Here is a 22777-nt window from a genome sequence, read left to right on the forward strand (position 1 = left end):
ATAGGCCTAAAACAAAAAAATGCTATGACCACTTTTATTTACAAACAGCTAAAATCTCTGACAGATTCATGCTTCACTTCACAACCTGAATTTGTCCTTAAAGTGCATGCAATAATAAGCAGTTTTACCAAGTGGGATCTTGAGTTGTGATAAGATAAACGGGTTGATCAAGCTAATGCCAATTGATCCTACATATCAAAGAAAAGAAAAGGTAAGAACTGTCGCCTAGAAAAGTGAGGGACCACAGTATACTGTATGCATAAGCACAATATGGAAGTATGACCAAATAAAAATAAAAATGAATAAACTGACTTTATCCAGTGACCCCATACAGTAACATTCACATTCAGAGCATTAAATGAAATCAAATAAATAGAACAAAATGAAATAAGACAAATAAAAATAAGACAAAGCAGCTTAACACCACGGGGGAGTCCGCAGCTCACATTCCACAATGTCCCTCCATGTAACACACACATTAAGCATCATATGAACATGATGAGTTTCTACTTAAACATATCAAAGTGCCCATTTTACTAAAATTTCCTGATTTATTCATTTCATACCAAAAGGAGGAAATGGCATGGAGGAAAGAGTCTGTTATTTTTAACACATAAGTTTTGAGTTACACTGACTAGGTTTGATTTTTATTGACATGTTGTTGTAGGTTCTTTTGTTTTTACTTTCCCCCTTTCAAGTTTCACAAAAGAAGTTCTCATTGCACGTAACACCTCGATTCAAAGATGCAATATCTAAGAGAGAAGAAAAGCAATAGAGAAAGTTATCCAGCTTTGTCACCGTGGATGTGACGAACGGTCGAGTGGACATGAAAAGGGCACGGATATGTTGTCCTCTAAAGATAAGTCCACTTTCATCTGTTGTCTTCTTTGGGGAAGTCCAGAGATCCCAGGCTTCCGAAGCCGAGACTTCTACTTTCTGTGTCAAAACCGTTAATTTCTCTGTCCTGACGTTCCAACAAGTGCTTGACCCTTTCAGTACGCTCCTTCTGAAGTGCAGCCAGTTCCTCTTCAATCTGCAATCGAAAAACGTGATGCTAGTCATTTTGTTATGGGGACACTAGATTACTCTTGTGTGAGTCATGCTGTTAGTAACTCCACCACTTTCAGACTGAATGGGAGCTCTCCTGACCTTTGGCATCACCTCTAAGGATGACCTGATTAGTCATTATGCCAATCAACACTTGTTGTAATGCAAGAATTTTCAGTTTTTCCTCATCTGCAGTACTGTACGTCATGGTAAATGTACATTTTTTGTTGGTTGCACAAAACGAGATGTTTCTCTAAGCTGAAGGTGTCGAGCTTTTATAAAATGAGAAAAGCTAGACCTGCTATAGCAGCTCATTGAAGCTGTACTAAGAGATAACTCTGCTTTACGCCACAAGCTATCATTAGCATGCTAACAATGCTTTCAATGAATATAAACATTACAACACTGAGCAGGAAATGATGTTTTCCATGTTCAGTATCTTGGTTGAGCATGATGCTAACATGATAGTATTTGATGGTAGCTACAAAACACAAATAGCAGCTAAGGCTGATGGGAATACCACTATTCATAATTTCAACAGCCCGAGGGAGACAGAAATGTATATTTTATATTTCATAGCAATCCATCGAGTACTTGTTGAGTCATGTCACCTAAAATCACACATCATCCAGCAGGTGATGATGTTACTGTAGATGCTTGGTGTCATCCTATTGGGACAATGAATTATCTGCACAAAATTTCATAACAGACCCTCTCACAGTTTCTAAGATCTGGACCACAGTGTTTGACTGACAACAGACTGACTGGCAGATTGGCTATTGCTTTTTCCATTAGCATTCAAGTATTTGAAAGTATTGATTCTTCAATTACAAGACTGGGAACTACGGGACTCCTCACAATGGAAGTGGTAGTAAACCCAGTGTCAATAACTCAATAGTTATTTGAGGCCTTTTTAAAGAGTCCTCCAACACCAGCCCAAGAACAAACAGTTTTGTATTGATTCATTTTAACAGATTTTACTGTAAACTTCACAAAATGTACATTTTAAGCTACAGTTGTGGTTTCATCGAGGAGAGGTCAAATAGTGATTTTGTTTGGCGCCAACTGGCCTCTAACTGCCACTATAATAGCACATCAATCTAGCTGCCTACCTATGCTGAGGTAATTTCTGTATAGTTTGGTATTGTGCTGCATTTATATCAAATATTTTTGAATGGCTTCCATCTTTAATCTACCTTCTGTTCAAGGTGCGCTCTGCGTATGGAGACCTTCTGCTCAAGTTTCTGCTGCTCTCGCTCATGTTGGGTCTCCATCTGTGACTTGGTTTTTCTCTGGTAGGCATCCAGGAGCTCCATCTCTTGCTTCAGCTGCTGCTTCAGAGCTTGGCACTCTCTCTCCTGCTCTGCCTCTAATCGCATCTAGAGACCCAGCGAGACAGAGGTGGTCACAAACACATTAGCAACAAGCCCAGGTTGGGCGCTCATTTGTCAAACTACAGGCCAACAACATTTAGCACAAGCTTTAGCATTAAACAGCAGTCCACTGTTCTCGAATGTGTAATGGAAAAAAACTGATGCTCGTACAGTGGCGACTGTTACCATTATGGATGTCGAGAAGGACAAATGTGTTGCATGAATAAATATACAACATACAAATGATGAATGAGGTCCACTTTTTTTCAACAAGATGCTTCTGGGTCCTCGTACCGCTTGTGAAGCCATCATCTCGTTGATGCTCTGCTCGTACTGCTCGGCCAGTACAGCCAGCTTCCGCGTCTGCTCCTCTTTCAGGCTCTTCAGGATGGACTTGTGGTCGCCTTTGGGGGAGACTTCCAGCTGATGGTTCCTCAGAGCTTTGTACTGCTTGTTCTGCACCTTGCACGTATCTTGGAACTGTTTCTTGATCTGCATCTCCAGCATCTGCACAGGGTTGAAAGACATCACTTTCAGATGGTAAAACACAATCAGTCAAATGGCACAAACCTGTTTTAACACTGGTTCTTTTTGAGATAGAGCCAAAGTAAATCCTATTGTATAATTAGAAAAAAAACAGTTGTCTTCATTTGATTGACTTGGTAATTTAGTTAGTAGGTCCAGAGAGACCTCCACTTTGTTCTCAAGATACCCTTCCATGTGGAGTAAATTATTTTCAAGTTGTATTAATAGGTAAATCATTAATTAAGTATTTGTTTGCTTGTTTTTGAGTATTTCAGTTTGGAGATTAGCTAACCTCTCCCCTAAATTGTTCACATCATAAAAACTACTGTCCATTAAGGGGGCATATTATGGAAATATCGCTTTTTGAAGGCTCTTTAACATATTTTGGGGGGTTTGGCTTGCCTTCCGGCCCCCCAAAAATTTACTAAAAAAAATGAGCTATTCCCTCAAATGTCTTCCAGTGATGTAACTAGTTTTCAAATTTGCATAACCCCACCCTTACCTGGGACCAGTAGAAGGGGTGGGGCTGGGCAAGCAGTGGCTGATTTGCATTTAAAGGGACAGGCACTCAACAAGCTATTCTGAACAGGGCAGTTTTGAGCGGATGAAAAGAGCCGTGATGTTTGATCCTTGGAGTATTTTTACCACAGCATGTCACAGACATGTCTTTAAGACACCTTGGAACTATTTTAATTTGTGGAAAAGGGGCATAATATGTCTCCTTTAATATTTAAAGAGAGTGGAAATGTTCAAATTTGTTAACAATATCACTGCAATGTTTTGAAAGAAGCAGTTCTCATGGCAACATGGTTGATGCTTTTCTTCAGTTTTCTATCTGTAATTAGAATAAGAATACAAGGTACACTTCTGATTTTACCAAATGTCGGAAGTACGGGAAGATGCAGAAGTTTGGTACCTGCAGAGTTTTAATTTCAAACCCAGCGTGTAATCTTCCTTTTAGCAGCAAACTTTTCTTGAAATGAAATGATCTGCACATCTCACTCTCAATAACCACATACAGTACAGTGGCCAAAACAAGGCTGCACGTACCTTGAGGTTTCTGGGCTGCTGCCGCTGCTCCAGACTGTGTTTCCTGTGTAGTTCTCTCTGCCGCCGGCCGTTGTACTCCTCCTGGTTTTCGAGCTCTGTCTGGTGCTGCAGCCGCATGAGTTCAACACGCAGCTTCTGTAGCATCTGCAGCTGCCGGCGCTCCAGGTCCTGGGTGGACTCGTCCTGCCGGATCATCAGAGCGTGTTCCATCTCCTTCTGGGTCCTCTTCTTGTTCAACTCCTGGGCGAGAAGTTTGATGGAGAGGGGATGGGGAAGATTAGGATTGATGTATTTATATGTATTTGTTATTGTTCTTTTAGCCCTGAATGCACTTTATATTTTATATTTGTATATTCTTATATCTATCTGTGCTTTTTTAATGTATGATCGGTGCTGTGCTGCTGCTGGAACCTCAATTTCCCTGAGTGTAACCTCCCAAGGGATTAATAAAGTACTATCTATCTATCTATCTATCTATCTATCTATCTATCTATCTATCTATCTATCTATCTATCTATCTATCTATCTATCTATCTATCTATCTATGCAAATGTTCATAAACAATGCTGGACTAAGCCTGCTTTTGATTTGATTCATGGAGAAATCTCAGTAATTTCTTTTGACTTCCTGTGAGCACTACATTATTTTTACACACCTATGCTGATGACACACAGCTTTACATTCAAATGCAGAACAGACAATAGTTCATCCGGAGTGGTAAGCCACCACAGGTCCTGACTCATTTCATGATCAGTTCAAGTGACATATGACAACAACTTTAAACATGAGGATTCCTTTGTGGTCTTTGTTGCAAGTGAGGTGGTTCATACTTTATCTGCTGTAAAAATCTACATTTTAGTTTAGTCAGTGTACCAATGCTTCATCTAAACGATGTTTGTTCAAGATCAAAAAATGTTTTGTAGGATGTGAATGAGTGAATGAATCCAAACTCATCCATAAAAAAGGAATTAAGCTTTTGTAATTGTTTTTATCATCTGGTTACACATAATGTTATGTAATGGCATGAAGTCTCTGTACCTCTCTCAGCTGCTCTTGTTCAAACTCATGCTTCCTGACCAGACTCCGGCGTTTTAGGGCCCTGCAGCTCCGGTCGTAGACCAGCCTCTGCTGGGCCAGCAGATGAGCTTCCTCCTCAGCCTGGGAGCGCTGCATTGTTTCTTTGTGCCTGGACAGACGCTCCTGCTTCTCCTCCTTGGGTGTGCAAGGGTCTTCATTCATCTCCTTGAAATAAAAAAAATAACAGAACAATGTAAACAGAGCTGGTGTGATCAGAGGAAAATCCTGTCGGAAATTGTCAGAGAAGGCTGAGAGATATGACGTGTAAGTTCACAAACTTTGTGGCTGTGTTTATTCAAGACATTTACTTCTTTGATCTTGTCTTTGCAGAGCCTGTACTCCTTTTTCTGGTTTTCTAAGAAAGTAGTCAGCTCTTTCTTTTGCTGAGCAACAATCTGTTGCTGGATCCTCCTCTCTTCTGCTGCAACTGACTTCATCTGTGAAGAGACATCAAAATATTCAAATTACCACCCAGAGATGCCTGAAGACACACTGTTTGACTTAAAGTGAATGAAATCACTTTGTAGTTTCTACCTCATTCATAAGTAACACCTGCTGTGGTGGCTTTACCTCTTTGTCTGTTTGAGCAACATGGCGTTTGGCCAGTCTTTCCAGCTCAATGTAAGTGTTGTTCGCATGTGTCTCTAATTCCTTCTGCAGCCGGAGCCTATGCTCATCCATCTCGGCCTTTAGCCTGTTCTCCAGGGCGATCAGCTGCTTCTGGTGCTGCCGCCGCATGCGCTTATACCCAGACATCTGCTCCCGCAGCTCAAAGTCCTGCTCATGCTCCTGGATCTACCTGATGACCTAGACAGAGGAACACAGGAGGCAGGAAGTAAAAGACACAGGGCAGGCAGACAGAAACAACTGCCGTGGTGGAGAGAGAAATAAATGAAGAGGACAGCTGGTGAGTGAGAGGCTATGGCCTAAAAACACACCACATACAGTGCAGTGGTAAAGAACAATTGTCACAGAAAAGTAATCAGTCTGCAGATAAGGCAACTACATGTCCATGCTGAGCCAAGAATTTAAAAATGGGTTACAAATGATACAGAGGTCTAATTGTAACAGAGGCTCTGTTGTTGAATCCCATTTCAAATTCTGCATAGAGTAACTCGTGATAAAATCAAGCAACATGAATTAATCACTGAATCACTCCAGTGTCCTTTCCAACAAGCAACCGATGTCCATATGATGTCATGATTAGGATCAAAACCCATCTGTGAGACAACAATGACTATGAAAAGTAGATGTGGAAATACACCTTTTTCTTTTCTTTTCTTTTCTTTTCTTAACGAAGTATGACAAGAAGGAATTCTCAGTGGTAATAGAAAGCAGGCAGAGATTTACATGGAATACATATAAATGCAATGCACACACATAAAAGCAGAGGCAGAGAGGGAAGCTGAGGATGGAAAAAATGACATCCATTAACAGGATCTGGTTGCCATGACTACAGATGTACAGCTGAGAACACAGACACCCCTTCCCTCCCCTCCTCACAACCCCCCCTCCCCCCCAGCACACACACACACACACACACACACACGTACACCCGCACGCACGCACGCACGCACACATACACTAACACACGCGCGGATGTGTGTGTGTGCGCGCGCGCGCACACAGATACACACACACACGTACTTTTTTATGCAAACGGTGGAGAGAGGGAGCTGCGTACCAAAGATGCTGATTTGATGGTGGCAATGTGTTCACAGATCTTGCAGTCGAGAGACCGGCTCTTGTGAGAAGTAGGCCGCAGCTCTGGCCTGGTGTCCCTGTGCACAGCCTCATCCCTCACGCAAGCATGGTCCTGCAGGGGGGGAGGAAAAGGAGGAGATAGTAGGGCTGGGTGCTTCCCAGGCCCTCCGCACTCGCTGTTTCTGCTAGAGCTGCTATTACTGCCGAATCTCCCTGAATGCAGCACACATCCAGCGTTAAATGCATCCTTCCCCTGCTTGTTTCCCCGCTACTGTCTGCAAGTCCTTCCTAAGAGAGAAAAGGGCATTGCCAAACAATTGCAGGCACCACCGTAAAGGCAGCTACTGGATGTAGTCGGGTTTTTTTTTTCTGGCGTCCCCCTCTTCCCAAAGAGGAGGAACCAAATGGCTCCGGTGGATAAGGGTGAATTATGCAATGCCTACCATTGATAATCGGAGAAAGATAGCACAGGGATGTATGTTACTGCCACTCTTCTTTTCCGTTTCAAAATGCAAGAAATGTTTGGGAGGAAAAATACTTTTCCTGTGTTGCCATGATCGCATGTGGAACCATTTTTAAAAATATTGGAATCAGATAAGGCACATCCAAACATGGTTTTTCCTCGAATATGTCGCTTGATGATCCGTTTGTATTCCACTCGAATTTCTGTCCTACATTTACAGCGCACTTGGTCATGGTAGGTGGTTCTGGTGCCTTCTATTCATCTCTTTCCTCTGTCCCTCTTCTACACTCCCCCTTCCTTTAAAGAGACACCGCAATACTACAGGCACATCTCAGCAAAAGCCTAAAGTTAGGCTATTGAACATCACACACTATCACAATACATAGAAAAAATGTATCAATAATGGAATGATGTCATTATTATTAGGCCTATTATTATTATTATAAATCTTTTCAAAATTCCCATTGACATCTCACGTCATACAACGTCGGTTTATAGTGAGGTACGTCATCATCATTATGTTCATTAATATAATTATTGATGGTATTGTTGTCATCATAATTAGTTCTATTAGGTTATCATTAGCTATTATTTTCCAAACTTCTCTTCACCTGGGAGAAATAATTTAATCATCATCATAACATACTCTCTTTTCTTTTCTTTGTTTTTGCAGGAATGATGAAACAGACTTTGTTGAGTTTAGTTTTTACACTAATTGCTTCATGACAACATTTCAATCACCTTTATTCCCAGTGTCTCTCTCCATGGTGCTGAAAATGAAATAGTTAACAGTATATGTGCATATACTGTCACTCCCACTACTGCTACATCCCATTGGTACACATTAGCAATGTTAGCATGCAGTACTCCTAGAAACCACTGGGAATCACCATGGCAACCACCTCATCCAGCCTCCCAACCACCTAGAAATTTGCCAGGAATACCTTAGTGACCATTTGACAACCACATAGTAGGCTACAACCCTATAGCAACCTTGCAGAACAACCAGCTCACAACTACCTTGAAAGACCCAAACAACCTAGCCAGATGTTATAAATACTCCAGAAACCTCCTAACGACGAGCCAGTGACACCATAGCAATTGTTCCAAATAAAGACAACATATCCACCCAGCGACCACCAACACTCTCCTACACAGCAGAAGTGCCTCAATAAAAGTTTCATCAAAGTAATTTTCCTTTGGGCTTCATGCTTAAAGTTCCTTCTGAAGGTTTTTACTTCTCCTATTTTATGCTCTGTGTCATCCAGCGCACTAAGAAAAGGCTCCGCTGGGGTTCAGGTTTGCTTCTCTTGGACATTTGCTTGCTGCATAACATTTTAGCATTAGATTACATATTTAAAATCACTGTTATTCATTCTGCATAAATCCCATTGGACCTTGGAGATATTGCCACAGACCAAAGTGTACAGCCTAGACACTGTTATATTGTGAGTTGTATTTTTGTAAGACTTCCTCAGTGTGTTTGTTTGTGCTGTTGCTGGGTTCCTCTGTTCCTGAGCATGTTTTTGGCTTCAGGCCTGAAAGGTCCAGTGATGTAATGTTTAGTGTACATGCTTTAATTCTTGCTAGTGACTGTGAGCTGTGTGATGGATGGAGAAGGGATGGCAGATGCTATTTGAAGCATCTGTATATGAGCATCCATGATGATTGAATTTGCCCTGAGCCATTGTAATTGGAGATTGTTGGCACTTTGGCCATAGCTATTGTCCAAGGTGATTGCACAATATTTTAAGTTCTCCTCTATTTAAACTGACACATCAAGGGAAGAGGTGAAAGAACAATGAAACTTTGGCCACAGATGGTCACATGGTTAGAGCAATGTCTAACCTTTTGTCTTACTGTCTCTAAACATGGACAAATGAGCAGATAACCATTCTTTAACAGAGGATAAAATTCAATCAAAACATCATCACTTCATGACCACTCGTTGGATAATCAACAAACGATGCCAAGAAAGTGAACAAGTAATCATCAGTTCAAACAAGCCACACTGTGTTTTATCATACCTTCTGTATTATTTTTTTCATTACAGCATTAATCCATGTGATGGAATATAGGACATAAACAATAACTTAGTGCAGTACTCTATGTAAACACTAGATGTCACTGCTTACTTTTGAATGATGTGGTCTTCATCAGACGAACTCAGCACGATTCACTCTCAACCCTTGCAACTTTACAAAAACTATTATTTCGTTCATCTATAGGCATTTTTCAGCTTCACTTTCCTTTGACATTTGCCACCACATGTCTCACATTTACAAACTTCACTACATGCAAAGTGATTTTAAAATATGCATCAGTGGTAAGTGGCTGATTATGTTGTCATTGAGATAAACTGTTTATATGAGTAAATAAACTGACACCAGAAAAACAAGCAATGGATGAACAAATAGCCCAACAATTATTAAACTGGTTCCTACTAGTCCGATTATCTGCATATAAATTATGAAAATTACAATCTTTTTATTCATATGGCAGGAGCTGTTAAATACATTTGTTGAAGATCATATGACATCTTCATTGTCACTATTCTTCCCTGTTATACAGAAGATGTGATGACATTGCTACCAACCCTGTTCTGTTTGAAATGCCATGCCATGCAAAAATGATTCCTTCCTCATTCCTCACTTTCAAAGTCAGTTCTGTTTTACTTTGATGAGTTTGCATTTCATTTTAAAACCAAAAGTAACTACGTGGCATGGTGCTGTAGCGGTGATCATGCATTAGAGTAGCACACAGTATCTCTGAAAAACATGCCTGTTGTTGTTACAGTAAATCTCTAAGTTAGCTGTAACAAACTTTACTTTTTTTTTTTTTTTTTTTTCATTTTAAATGTCAGTGCTACAAAGGTTGCTACAACGCGAGCTACATCTGAGTCTAGTTTCAAGTTCTGCTCAGCTGGTTTCACTTTTCACCGTCCTGCTTCTGTCTGGTCTGAACGGGTATGACAAGCTCGTTATTGGCCGGGGGGGCGCCGGTGGACGTCCCGGGAACAGGAGCCTCTACGGACAGGACTCCATCACCAGACAGTGATGAGCTGATGTGCTGCAGGTCCACCCCCTGTGGCAACCTTGAACATAATGAAGACAGTTACTTTTCAGCAACCAACATGTCAACACAAGCTAAATGAAGTCATAGCATGTCGCTGGGCTCTTTGTGATGAGGCAGCCTGTTGCTCCAGGATACTTCATCATCATCATGTGTCTTTACTGACCTCTGACCTTATTAAAGTTTACTGTTTATTTCAGTGTTTTTCAACCTTGGGGTCGGGGCTCCATGTGGGGTCACCTGGAATTCAAATGGGGTCGCCTGAAATGTCTAGTAATTGATTAAAAACAATTACTGACAATCTTAAACAACTGTATTCTATACTTTTACTTTATCGAATATAAATTGAGTTCAAATAAAATGCAGCATATAAAAATATCTGAGCTGGTATATCTTGAATGACAGGATCACCCAAAATTTGTGATGTCAAAATGGGGTCACGAGCCAAAAAAGGTTGGGAACCACTGGTTTATTTGCTTTAGTGGCGTTATTTATAGAGTACACTGCAATCAAAACAGTGATAACCCAGTAACCCTCCCCATATTCAGAGATGACCTACTTATATTTGCGGGTGAAGCATCTTGAAACTAATCCATGCTCATCTTGCCTTTCTTCATGATTTCCTTGATATGAAAAACAGAAATAGTGAGAAAAAAGACATTGTTTATAATATTATAAATTTGGATGTTTTTACATGTATCAAAGAAGGTTGTGTGCAGTACCTGATATTTGCAGATAGCCCTCCTTGGTTGTGATTGCAATCTCCTCAGGTGAGAAGTGATTGACATCCAGGTTGATCCTCCAGCTGTGTTGCCCCGTCTGGATCTCCGACACTCCGCTTGTGACTTGTTTCAGGTCCTTTTCATTCTGACCTCTCAGCGGAGGCAGGAGGGGGGTTTGTGCGTACCCTGGCCACGAGAAAGATGCCATTCTCTTCTTCGCCCAGTCTAGCCAGTCCAGATCACTGGGTTCCAGGAAAGGAGGGAGGCCAAAGTCCTGCGCGAAGATGCGGCTCGGCTGAGTCCAGTTTGGGAAAGGATCCCAGCTGACATCTCGACGGAAAATGGGACGAGATAATGTTTTATTTTGTTCACCCATCTCCCTTGAGAGTAAGCTCAGAATGAGGGAGACTGATGTTGAAACTGCAAAGTCTGTAGCTCCACCCTGACAAGCAAGTCTAGATTGATGACCGGGACATTAAACAATAGGGCAGCTGTATTTTTATTCTCAACAGAAAGTGAGCACGAGGTTTGAGAAAAGGGCTGATCTGGCATCGGTAATCCTCCACTCACACACTTTATATACCCAGCTGATTCAACACTTGTCCAGCAGTAAGTGTGATCTAAGGGATGAGAGCATCCTGGTATGTCCTGATGATCTGGGATGTTGCTCCTCCGTCGCCCTGGACCCTGAGGTGGATAATGCTAATTATTTGTATTTATATCTCTGGAGTGTCTGTGGCAAGTTGTTGGTGAATGACTCTGGAAGCAGCAAGCGGACAGCCTATTCAGCAGTGGCCTCTGCAGTCTTGTCACATACTGGTGCTCTTTGTCCATAGAAATCACGGCCTTGTGTTATGTGAGGGAACAGCACGTACATTCGGAGTCACACAGTAAACAACTCCGGGAATTAAAGCCAGTTTCTAAACCCAAGAAGGAAGAAAAAACTGGAGACCAAACAAACATTATCATGTGATCAGTGTTGGGGACAAACTATTCAATATTTTAAGGATGAGGACGTGTTTACATCCAGGACAATGTGATGGATTGAAGGACTGACGCAGTGGAGGGGTGGTGAGGAATTTGTCGAGCTACATCCTCATGGGTGTTATGTTGTACAAATAATGAAACGAGCTGTAGAGAAATAAATCAATGAGCTATTCACCATCAGAGAGGAATGATATGTATCACTGAGGCAATATCTGTTGCCTTTCCACCAGCGCTCATCCGAAACATTGGTCAAAGGTGTCAACTGGAGCAACACATGGCGGACATACAGCGTCATCAAGCAATTGTAGTAACTATAATACTTAGAGTGATGCCATTGTATTGTCATATCCAGTTACATTATCACCAAGAGGAGGTAAAAGTATGTGGACACAACAGGTGTAGTCAACCAAACCTCCTGTTTTTTATTGGTGCTCAACTCCTCTTAACATGATAACATTTGCTTTCATATCGTGCCTTGGTATCTGATGAAAAGCCCATCAGTGAGGCCATAAATCCTACTGTATCATTAGTGCACGTGGTGCAGAGTAAATATGCCGGACCTTTATGGTTACAAACTGAGGTTCTAAAAAGAAGATATCTTTACATAGAGGTGAGGAGAGTGAGGTCATCGGTTCAGCCACACCACTGCATGTTGTCATAATGGCAAACTAGTGTCTGTGTACTTTGCACTTTACTTTACATAACAATGGAAAGTAACTATAATTTTTAAATTGGACCAGCAGTTTTTTCCTCTTCATGTTTGTGAGTTATTGTCACTTCTAAGAGAAACATTTCCCCAAATTCTGGTTCAATTTGAATAATAGAGGCAAAATATAGAGGTTAAGATCTTAAATTCCAAAAGTACTAACAAACAAGGATGAGATTAAAATTCTTGTAATAATTGTTATGAATATCCTTTCTCTGTTATTAATCATAATCCTCAGATTAAGGAAAAACAATCCTAAAGTATGAATATGCTCCATAAATAGCAGGAATCTGCTTTCAGATCAGTAACAAGAGTCATTAATTGACACAGATGTGAAGCTGAAAATGGTTGTATTAGAATAACTTTATTGTCCAGCAAATTTAAATATAAAGAGTTTAACAAAAGCACTTGAGGACAATACACAACAGTACATACATCACAGCTTTTTTCCTCAGTGTCTATGACTTTAATAATAATGGAGTGCTTAACTAGTTACAGTGAGTGGCAAGAGATGTTACTCTTTAGCTGGGCATGGACTTTGCTCAGCTGTATGATGTTTCAATGTGTGTATCAAAGTTTTTCGTTGGAGGAAGAAATGCTTGCACAGTTTTACAGTCGAGAAAACGTTGTGCTTAGAAGGCCTCAATTTTTTGTGTCTCCCCGCTCCTCACTTTTCTGAAATGAGAAAAAAAAGAAGAGGAAGAGAAAAAAATAATTTTCATTTCATAGCAGGAAACTATAAAAAAAAAACTGTCATTCTTCAAACATTGTGTCAAAGTGAGTGGATTCATTTTAGATTCTGGATACTTCACCGAACCTTTTCTGTTTCCTGGCAGCGAGAACGATTGCTGTTATAATAAGAATGAGCGTGGCTCCTCCGATGACTGATCCGACCACAATTCCTGTGATATTAGCTGAAAAGTAACAGAGTTGTTTTTAAACCACAGCAGATCTTAATAGAATCAAAACCATTTACAGTATTAAGATCAAGCAGGTTTGATTGGATTTATGGATTTTGCCTTTTGCCTTAACCAGAATCAAACTGGTGACATCTAGACCACCAGGACCCTCAAAGCTTGATCTAAGATCTAAGATGTTTTAGTTGTGTGATTGTTCTCTTGCCCAACTTTGTCACATATTGGATTAATGCACTTTTACTCCACTGTCTCTCCTGGATAGTTTAGCCATGCCAGCTGTTTGCCACTACTGGTGGCAATGTCCTTCCAATCTGATCAGCTTGTGGGTTCAGATTGAAATACTAAAACGGACCAGTTAGACAGATTATCAGTTTTGTTGTTGTACATGTCATCAAAAACTACTTGATGGGTCACCATGGAAATCTTTTTTCTGCAGTGGATGAACTATAATAGTAATCCTTCAACTTTTTGTTTAGCACAATCAAGGGTTAAGTTGAAAAAACAGTATCACCACCACAGGCTGATGGCTCGTACAATTGATCACTGAAAGGTTAAACCTAAACAGATGGAGAAAAAAAAAGAAAAGAAAATCTCTCCAAACAGGCCTGTTTCTGTGAAGAGGTGTGTTTATCAGAGGATTGTAATTAAACCTCAACAGAAATGACTGATAATATGTTAATGTCCTAATAAGGTGGCGATGGCTGCTTTGACTAACCTAGAAAACCTGAAAGAGAGACTGAATCACAGGTCTAAGTGAATGGATGATGGATATTCAGTGGAGGTATCGTATTTCTAAACTGTTCAAATTTCTAATTTGCTGTATGCATTTATACTTGAATCAATAGTCAGTAGCTCTAAGTAGAAACACTGAAGTTAAAAAGGTCATGAAAGTGACTTTATTTTCTGTCCATTTCAACACTTCAGAGCTGATAGGATAGGTCAGCATGCTCCCACACACACACACACACATGATTTGTGAAGATAAAAAATCATTGGACAGGACTGATTTTGTTCATTTATGCATACGAGTCACGCAGCTCGTCTCCTCTCCAGACCACAGGCCGTTCTCCTGGCACATCCGCTCTGTTGATCCTTTGAGATTGTAGCCATCGTCACAGGAAAATTGAACTTTAGCTCCTTGTAAATATGTTGTCCCCTCCTTCTTCCCATTACTTGGTGGTGCGAGCCAGCCACAGGATATCACTGTGCAGAATAACAACAAGTGACAGTGTGAAACCAAATACCAAATCTTATAGATAGAGCTAGACGTTTTACACTGACCTGGCTTTAGATCGTCCACAAGAGAAATGTGACTCTGGAAAGACGCCTTGGTGGCATTTCCCATTCTTGGACTACGGCCCACCAGGATGTCGTACCTACAGTAGAGAGGGAATGATGAGAGACACAGCTGTCGTCAAAAAAATGATCTCACTGATAATTCAAATGACAAGATTTTCCATCAAGTGGCAAATTGAGTCATTTGAAAACAAGATATCATGATATTTTGTTCATGTGTGGGTCGAGCTTTATAAACTCTTCTTTTATATTGACTATTTGCCTGGTTAGATGATAAATCTGGAGTCAAGACAACCAGGATGACATCGCAGGGACATTGTCCGGGTAATTTTGCCTGATTACAATAAAGATTAGTTTATTTAATTATGAGCTAATCTGCAGATGTTGTTGGAATTTGTTTGATCACATACCTACAGAACTCAGATCCCTCTCCAGAGCATATCTTATCTGCCTGACCGTCCAGTGGGTCATCTGGACTATTGGGGACTAAGAACACTGGAATAAAAGTGTGGTCATGTCTGGGAGCATGAAAATATGTGTCCAGCAGATATTCAGAATCATATGTGAACAAGGCAGATCTGTTGTATACAGCCCCTGTAAGGCAAAAAAAAGAAAGATGCACAATTACTAGACATCATTAAAAGTACTGAATTTTAAAAGTAAAAATGTGACTAACATTTCATAAAACGAGACAGATATCAACTATGCAACAAGAACCTGCATGAAAATAATGAAAGAGAATATGTTTTCCCACTGTGGAAGGTTAACATGAAGAGGACATGTCTGTAGCAGGAAGCAGAACGACAAAGAAATGAGCAAAAGGACCTTCAACTTTTGCGACCAGTTTTAAAAGCTTCCTGACTCACAGTCAAGATACTGTCGACTGTGACTGATAAGTAACTGAAGTCAACATGCCCAAAGTCCTGACTTTTCTCTTTTACAGTAAAGTTGTTTTATTGATTTGGCATCTATCCTGCCATTTCAATTGGTTGACTTTGATCCTCATTATGTCAGTGATTTTTTATATTTTCATCACATAATTCTCGGTGAATGAATATAATTTTCTGTGTGTTTTCACATGTGAACCTCACATAAAATGTAGGTTCACATTACATCACATTTTGAGCCGATAATAAGAGGTTTTATTGATTTCTTACAGCTTGCCCCGAAGCTGAACAGCTCCTCTGGATTGCTGCGGTTCTGCACAAGTTGACCGTTGCTGAGGACGAGGTCGTCGCTGGCGTCCCCGTTCATCTGTCCCAACAATCCCAGAGTGCTGTCTTTGAACAACTCTGGCAAGAGCACAGTTGTTGTCATGGTTCCTTCTCTCAGTCGCACTTCCACCCCGGCTCCAGAGGGGAACATCACGGTCACATTTGACGGAGTAGGAGAAAACACAAACACACCTGGAGGAGGGATTTGATTAAAGTAAAGTCATAACCAGATTACATCAAGAGCTAACTTCTTGAGAAGACTAAGAAAATATACGATAATAATAACACTGGCATCAGGATGATTACACCAAAGAATCTATTAAATCAAATACAAGGTTTTTTTCCCTACCTGAATCATTTGAATACAGTCTCTTAAAGCAGAAGTAAGTGATATATTTGTGTTAATATAAGTCTTAAATAGTTATATCTTCCGACAGCAATCACTTATATAGAGTGTTTGGTCTGAAACACGGGTCTGTCCCTCTGCTCTGCTCTGAGCCGAAGAGAAAACATTTATCGTATCCTACAGTTTTTATCCAATGAGGAGAGAGAACGGCATGCAGGGCTGTGTGTGCAGCCAAGGGACGCCGTGAATGTGGTGACGTAGGGACGAGGACTGTTATGGTGCGTTCAAGGAAACTCGTATTTTTCCAACCGTGAAGTGGTACCAGTTCGATCTGGTACGAGTTCACCGGTCGGAAGTTACGAGTGGCCGTTATAGTGACTTTCACCGGTAAAACAGGTCGGAAAAACACGAGTGGGTTGCCTGGAACGCTACAAAGTCGTAAGTTGTGACTTGAAGCTGTAATTTACGATTTCAAAAGCCTGCCTGGAACGCAGCATTAGCGAAAACGACCGGACCACTTACTTCTGCTTTAATGTTAAGAGATTTGAATTTGTGTGTTTTCAGGGCTATAAGATGTGGCCACGTGATACAAAGCAACAGGAACAGTTGCAAGGAAAGAGAGGCGGATGGTGACTCATCAACCAGAAGAAGAAAAACTGAACTTCCCATGGCATCATTTGGCCTGGTTTATAATGTGGTGGGGCCAGAAGCAGGCCTCCAATGTTTCTTGAGGTTTTCAAGAGATCCAAGATTGGGCCTGTATCTGTTCTTGTTCTCTTTACGCTAACTTCACACCCAGATAAGGCTGATCACAATGTCACAAAATGTCATGAAAAGTCAAATCATAAAGGAGAGTCGGGGGGTCTCACCATGCAGGTCCATCCAGCTCTGCTCAGTGAAGGAGAGGGTTTTTTGATTCTGCAACACTTGGAGGCCGGTGTGATCGCCGTTGAGCCGCACCTCGACAACATCAGAGGCTTCTTCCTTCATGGCCACGGATGATAACATTGTCGCTTTTATTGTTTCTGATAGTAAGAGAAGCGGATCGATGAACTTGGGAAAAGAAACTGTTGCAACACAAGCAGTATGTATTTTACAAGCAGATATGCAGGGTATTACTATTTAGGTGCAGCATTCGAGTGATGATTATTGAGAGAGATTGTGGTTTTCTTAAGTGGCTCACCGTTCACAGGTTCTGTTCTGCCCTGGACTGACAGATTTGTCAGTGTAGACTTCACCAAAGTGTACTCCCCTTTGCCGTTGAAGGAGTAGCTGACACCATCAAATGTGATGAAGTGGGGATCTCCAAACACCACAGCTGGACGTGCATATAAAACATGATGACTTACAGCAAATAATAACCTGAGAAAGCAAATCACATGTCGTGTGGTTGACGTTGCCCTCACCTGAGCTGGGGGAGTGGTAGCGCCTGCAGTCGCTGGAGGGCCTGTGTTTGAAGTAGTAGTTGCAGTTGTCTGACCACAGGCAGCAGTAGTAGAAGCTGAGGACATCGTAGACCCAGTGGGACTGCCCGGGAATCCGAGGAGGTCTCCTGTAGGGAGGGGAGCCCCAGTCGTGTGCTCTGTCCGGGGTGCTGCCTCCGATCGAGTCTGCTGTCAAGACCTGAGCTCCGGTGCTGTCATAACAACACTGTTGTCCTGCTGCGTACTCAGGACTGTTGACGCATTTCCCAAAACACAGTGTCAATCACAATTGTGAACTGTGACCAAAAAATGTGAAAGCATTTTAAACAGCCATGTTAGCAGCTCTGTGTGGCTGCTAACATGAACCTACAATAATAATTTGGTAACACTTTACTTGACGCCTATCTCTGTAACGCATTATTAGCTAATAATAATATAATGAGTTATAATGCAGTTATAGCACTGTATAACTACAGTTATAAACACTCATAAATGATCATAATGCTTTATAACAATAATCGTAACACACTATAAAGCATTTTATCATGACTTATAAGGTCAGGTATTATAATACGTTATAATTGTTAGTAACTCGTTGACAATGCCCACATCGATAATGCATTATAAATATAGTTATAATGTGTTGTAATTTGCTTATAAACATGTATAACTATCATTATAAACATTCATAAATTACGATAAGGCTTTATAACAATAAGCATAACACATTAGTATGGTATAGTATGGTTATAATGCAGAGAGATAGGCATCAAGTAAAGTGTTACCAATAATTTTAATATATGCTAAAAACATAAAGTTCATGCATGGGAATTACATTATTTTTGTAGGTAAAATAAGGTTAATTTCAATAGACGTATATTCAATTCAATTCCAATATTGTTGGGATATTTCAATATGTAAAAAAATGCATACATCTGTATTTTTCACATTAACTCCACTGTAACATCAAAGTTTTAACTCATATCATTCAATCGTTCAACTTTGACACATATATTTGAGTATGTACAGTAATGATTATCTGCTATTTGTCCAAATGGCTCCATTAGCCTTTACTCATAGCCTTCATAAATCAGTTTAAGCATGTCTAGATGACCTAAAGTATATATGTGTGTGTGAGTGCACAGAAGATAAGGATGGTATTTACTGCTAATAATGCTTCCATCAGGGTGGGGTAGTTATGGTCAGCGTGGGCTTCTCATGAAGGTCATAGGTAAGTGAAGAGATAACAATAAAAGGCAGGCAAAGGCTACAAAGTGCAGCATGAGAATGAAGAACATGCTTTTCTTATCCTCTACATTTTAATTCTAGGCAATAAATAGTAATAATATAATAATGCAACTACACTGGCATGTGAATATTTTGTGATTGTAATTTTGTTTTTGCTTACAGTCAGCAATTTAACACATCTATGTTCATTACATTAAGTGGCAGGTTGTTGCCTCTTGGCCAAATATCACGGATAAGCGAGCAGTCTGTGATTGTAAAATAAAGCAGCACTCATAAAAGATCTGTGTATGATGTTGACACTCCGTCACAGCAATAATTACAGTGTCAATCAAGGACTCACCTGGCTTGTATGGCCCTCACACAGTGAACACTCCCAGGGTGATACGTGCACACGCTCCCTTTCTCTATGTCACAGCCATAATCAGTCTGAGGAGAGAGATACAGTTTCTGTGACTGTCACTGACACTGAGTTCATGCATACACAACAAGACTCACATTGGTCTGAGAGAAATATGAAAAGTTTAGATTTAAGTTTAATGATACAAACTCAATTTCTGGTTCGAATCTGATTCGTGCTTTGAACTTGACATATAAAACTTTAAACCAAGTAATTTCTCAAATGCGTAGTTCTAAAGAAGCAAAATCAACCACTTGGTTATTCAGTTTCTTGTCCACCATCTGACTGTAAACAAAACAAAATGCTTCACAACATAAACCACAACTAGATCTGTGTTCATCTAAGATTTACAATGAGAGGAGAGAGAGCTGCTTGACTTTGAACTGATAATGTGTGATAAGCATCGCTGACACATCAGATAGTACACATAAAATAGTAGTGAGATCTTTATCTTACATGTGTTGTGTGTATTATTGATCTATGTATGGCCCACACAATATGAACACACCAGATACATGTTTTGTTTTGTTTTGTTTTTAATTTGTGATTACATGATCAGGTAAACTCAGTCAATTGGGCAAATGACTCTTTTTTGTATAATCCACTCAGCTGCCGTCTCAAAGTCTCTGTCTGATAGTTAGTTTATTAATTCTATCATTTTATTATTTGATTCTGTGTGTTTTTGTCCCATAGTTTCAGCTTTGATTCATTATTATTATTAACAGTTCTAGCACATTTATCTACCAAGACAGTCTAACAACTTTATTCTGTCTGTGACTGTTGTTTGTACTTTCTTATGTGGATGTTGATTTAGTTTTTTAATCATTTAATCTTTATATCTAGGCAGTTTCAATTGATTGCAAGAAAGCCTAAATTTGTTGCGCGCCACACTTACGTGAAACCTCCCGGTGTCTGCTCTGGCTTGAGCCAGGGTGCAGGGGCAGTCTATGATCTCATTGAGGAAGTTGGGCAACTCATTTTCCAGCTTGTCCCAGGCTAAACATTTATCCAGGGCCCAGGCAGCAGAGTCCTGTCTGAACTTCTCCTCCAGATGCCAAGCTAAAGCATGATCCTCAGTCCATGCAGCCTGGACGTTCCTAAATATCACAAATATCAGCCGTTAGACTCTTTTGACTTAAATAATCAATCACAAGAGCTGTTGTTACTCTTATTTATATTACATAGACAGTGCTACATACATACCACTTGCCATCAGGGTAGGAACTGGGACTGACACGCAGAGAGCCGAGCTCCCAGCTTGAAAAGCCCTTCTCTGCTGGTTTGGGCAAAAAGCTGAAGGAACCATTGTTGGGCTGATCCTTTGCAAGTGAGTACAGATACTCCCACTTCCCGCTCCAGGAGGATGAATAGGGATGTCCTACAGAGAAGCATTTTACAAATTTAAGTGATGATCATGATCATGTGAGCCATGAAACTGAGGTCGTACTCACCCGTCTCCCTGTATCCCCAGAGCTCGATGTTGACCCTCTCAGCTCGGACCAAAGAGGTGTTCCAGGTCATCTCAAGGATGCCTCCGACACCAGGTGTGCCATAGTACTGCCACTGTGTCGAGTTGACCAGAGTCGCCTTGAACTTAGAGTCTAACTTGCCAGTATGTACTGCAGAAACACATTTTAAAACAAATGAATCAAACTACATGTTGGTATATTTTTTAGTAAGTGCTTTCATGAGAATTTGCAGAAAATAAAAGTACCTGAAAGCCACGATCCAACTCTATTGAATGTAGTGCCATTATCTGAGGAGATGTCCAGAGGGATCCATCCTGTTTGATAGAACAGTGGGGAGATGCAGTGGCCTCTGCTGTTCTCATCCACATATCCAACAGTATCGGTCTCATGGTTAAACCTGCGATTATAAAGCGTATCAAGATTTTAGATTAAATAGTCATTTGAATATGGAAATAAAAGATAAAGCAAAACCAAGCTGAACAGGTTCAGGAACATGTAAACAGGGTATGGAGGAAGGTTTTACCTGCATACTACATGGGAACTTTTATTGAAGGTTGCTTCAAGTACAGTAATGTCTGTCCCACCAAATGAGCTCCCAGAATATGGAGAGATTTCCACACAGTAGTCTTTATAGTCCGCACAGCAGTTCTCCAGAGACTTACATGTCGGGTGACATGAACACAGGCTCAGGTTTTCCCCACAGCTTCCTTCACATGTCTGACCTGTCCAAGAAGAAGGTCTTTAGTGAGGAGTCTGGACTGTGCCACCAGTTTTATTTGCAATTCATACAGCTAATTATTTCACTGAATTTAATGACACACAAAATATATTTTCACAACACAAATGATCAATTAAGATCGAAATACGTGTTTGTTTTATGGATTCATAATTTATTTTTCAACCTACACAGTGTGTGTACAATGTATTTTTTATACATTAATTTATATATATCTGAAAATGTTCAGATACCTCCTTATGATTGCTTTAATTTAAAGAGACACTCTCTCTGTACTGGTCCAACCAGAAAACAGCAGTCTGGGTATTTATTATGTAAAGTTTAGAAGATTGTTGGAACTTACCAAATGTCCTGCAGATACATGAAACCAGAAGTACAAATATTAGTACAGTAAATCTCTCCATGGCTGCAGAGTGAGATTGTTGAGCCAAGGTCCCTGTCACACACTCGTGGCTGCTTCTTTATATACTCAGCATTTTTCCGAACCTAAACCTTGGCCCTTTTATCAGGGTCATTTACAAACATGTGTTTAATCATCAACCAGAAGTCTTTATTGATTACATCTTTAACTTTGTATGACCTCACATGACTAATTATGACCATTTCATGCTTATCTCAGCCTAGCATATTGTAATCAGGAATATTGATATGACTTCTGTAAAAACACTAAGGAGGTTCTAGATGAATAAAATAACCTTTTGTTAAGAGAAAATACTCCTAGTTAGCACATGACACATCACATGAACTGATGAAGCCTCTTGGATGAGAGGTGAAACGTCTTCCTAGACAAATAACTAAGTCCAGTTGCTTTCGATTTAACCTCCTTTGAAATACTATGACCTGGAAAAATAAGAGAAAAAAAAAGAAAAGAAAAAAAAAAAAGGCCTACTTAAGTTAAACAATCATGAATCATATTCTGCTCTGTTTATTTACCCAAGCCTTTAGCACACAAACAAGCTAAAAGTGAAGTGGCAATAGAGAATATTTATACAGTAGCAGTAATT

General features: G+C 40.3%; 3 protein-coding genes across 4 annotated transcripts; all 3 read right to left on the minus strand.

Moving 5' to 3' along the window:
* Positions 1 to 626: 626 nt before the first annotated feature.
* taok3b (TAO kinase 3b) lies at positions 627 to 7454 on the minus strand. Of its 2 annotated transcripts, XM_085793469.1 has the most exons (9): positions 7220 to 7454; positions 6757 to 6888; positions 5643 to 5879; positions 5381 to 5509; positions 5034 to 5237; positions 3996 to 4235; positions 2715 to 2927; positions 2244 to 2426; positions 627 to 1033 (listed from the first exon to the last, which is right to left on the minus strand). In XM_085793469.1, the coding sequence occupies exons 3-9, from the start codon at positions 5826 to 5828 to the stop codon at positions 872 to 874; spliced, it is 1317 nt and encodes a 438-aa protein (XP_085649595.1). In that variant the 5' UTR covers positions 5829 to 5879; positions 6757 to 6888; positions 7220 to 7454; the 3' UTR covers positions 627 to 871. The 2 variants fall into 2 exon arrangements, with proteins under 2 accessions (XP_085649595.1, XP_085649596.1); XM_085793470.1 differs by lacking the exon at positions 7220 to 7454 and having other exon boundaries at positions 5643 to 5939; positions 6757 to 6874.
* Positions 7455 to 9723: 2269 nt separating this feature from the next.
* Positions 9724 to 11723, minus strand: LOC146977325 (heat shock protein beta-1-like). Its single transcript, XM_085793471.1, has 3 exons — positions 11034 to 11723; positions 10871 to 10934; positions 9724 to 10333 (listed from the first exon to the last, which is right to left on the minus strand). Exons 1-3 carry the CDS (start codon positions 11407 to 11409, stop codon positions 10168 to 10170), a joined length of 606 nt encoding a protein of 201 aa, XP_085649597.1. The 5' UTR covers positions 11410 to 11723; the 3' UTR covers positions 9724 to 10167.
* Positions 11724 to 13074: 1351 nt separating this feature from the next.
* On the minus strand, positions 13075 to 22211 carry LOC146977326 (sushi domain-containing protein 2-like). Its single transcript, XM_085793472.1, has 17 exons — positions 22117 to 22211; positions 21561 to 21759; positions 21283 to 21434; positions 21020 to 21187; positions 20772 to 20946; positions 20464 to 20665; positions 19512 to 19597; positions 17906 to 18174; positions 17683 to 17817; positions 17369 to 17524; positions 16097 to 16345; positions 15350 to 15533; positions 14925 to 15019; positions 14670 to 14846; positions 14161 to 14163; positions 13544 to 13640; positions 13075 to 13401 (listed from the first exon to the last, which is right to left on the minus strand). The coding sequence occupies exons 1-17, from the start codon at positions 22175 to 22177 to the stop codon at positions 13359 to 13361; spliced, it is 2451 nt and encodes an 816-aa protein (XP_085649598.1). The 5' UTR covers positions 22178 to 22211; the 3' UTR covers positions 13075 to 13358.
* Between the last annotated feature and the right edge of the window lie 566 nt (positions 22212 to 22777).

Source organism: Trachurus japonicus, chromosome 12, assembly GCF_045865225.1.
Source record: "Trachurus japonicus isolate A0001 chromosome 12, Traja_1.0".
NCBI lineage: Eukaryota > Metazoa > Chordata > Actinopteri > Carangiformes > Carangidae > Trachurus > Trachurus japonicus.

Bases quoted from the DNA above. Each gene is read 5' to 3' on its own strand.
- LOC146977325 (XM_085793471.1), bottom strand. From the start codon at position 11,409: ATGGGTGAACAAAATAAAACATTATCTCGTCCCATTTTCCGTCGAGAT. The intron at 10,935-11,033 runs GTACTGCACACA...TTTCATATCAAG, and splicing joins GGGCTATCTGCAAATATCAG to GAAATCATGAAGAAAGGCAA. The intron at 10,334-10,870 runs GTAGGTCATCTC...ATTATGTTCAAG, and splicing joins TGCTTCACCCGCAAATATAA to GTTGCCACAGGGGGTGGACC.
- LOC146977326 (XM_085793472.1), bottom strand. From the start codon at position 22,177: ATGGAGAGATTTACTGTACTAATATTTGTACTTCTGGTTTCATGTATC. The intron at 20,947-21,019 runs GTGAGTACGACC...GCTTCTCTGTAG, and splicing joins CTGGGGATACAGGGAGACGG to GACATCCCTATTCATCCTCC. The intron at 16,346-17,368 runs GTGAGACCCCCC...TCCCTCCTCCAG, and splicing joins GAGCTGGATGGACCTGCATG to GTGTGTTTGTGTTTTCTCCT.
- taok3b (XM_085793469.1), bottom strand. From the start codon at position 5,828: ATGTCTGGGTATAAGCGCATGCGGCGGCAGCACCAGAAGCAGCTGATC. The intron at 5,238-5,380 runs GTAAATGTCTTG...TTTTATTTCAAG, and splicing joins GCAAAGACAAGATCAAAGAA to GAGATGAATGAAGACCCTTG. The intron at 2,928-3,995 runs GTACGTGCAGCC...AACCCTGTGCAG, and splicing joins AGCAGCCCAGAAACCTCAAG to ATGCTGGAGATGCAGATCAA.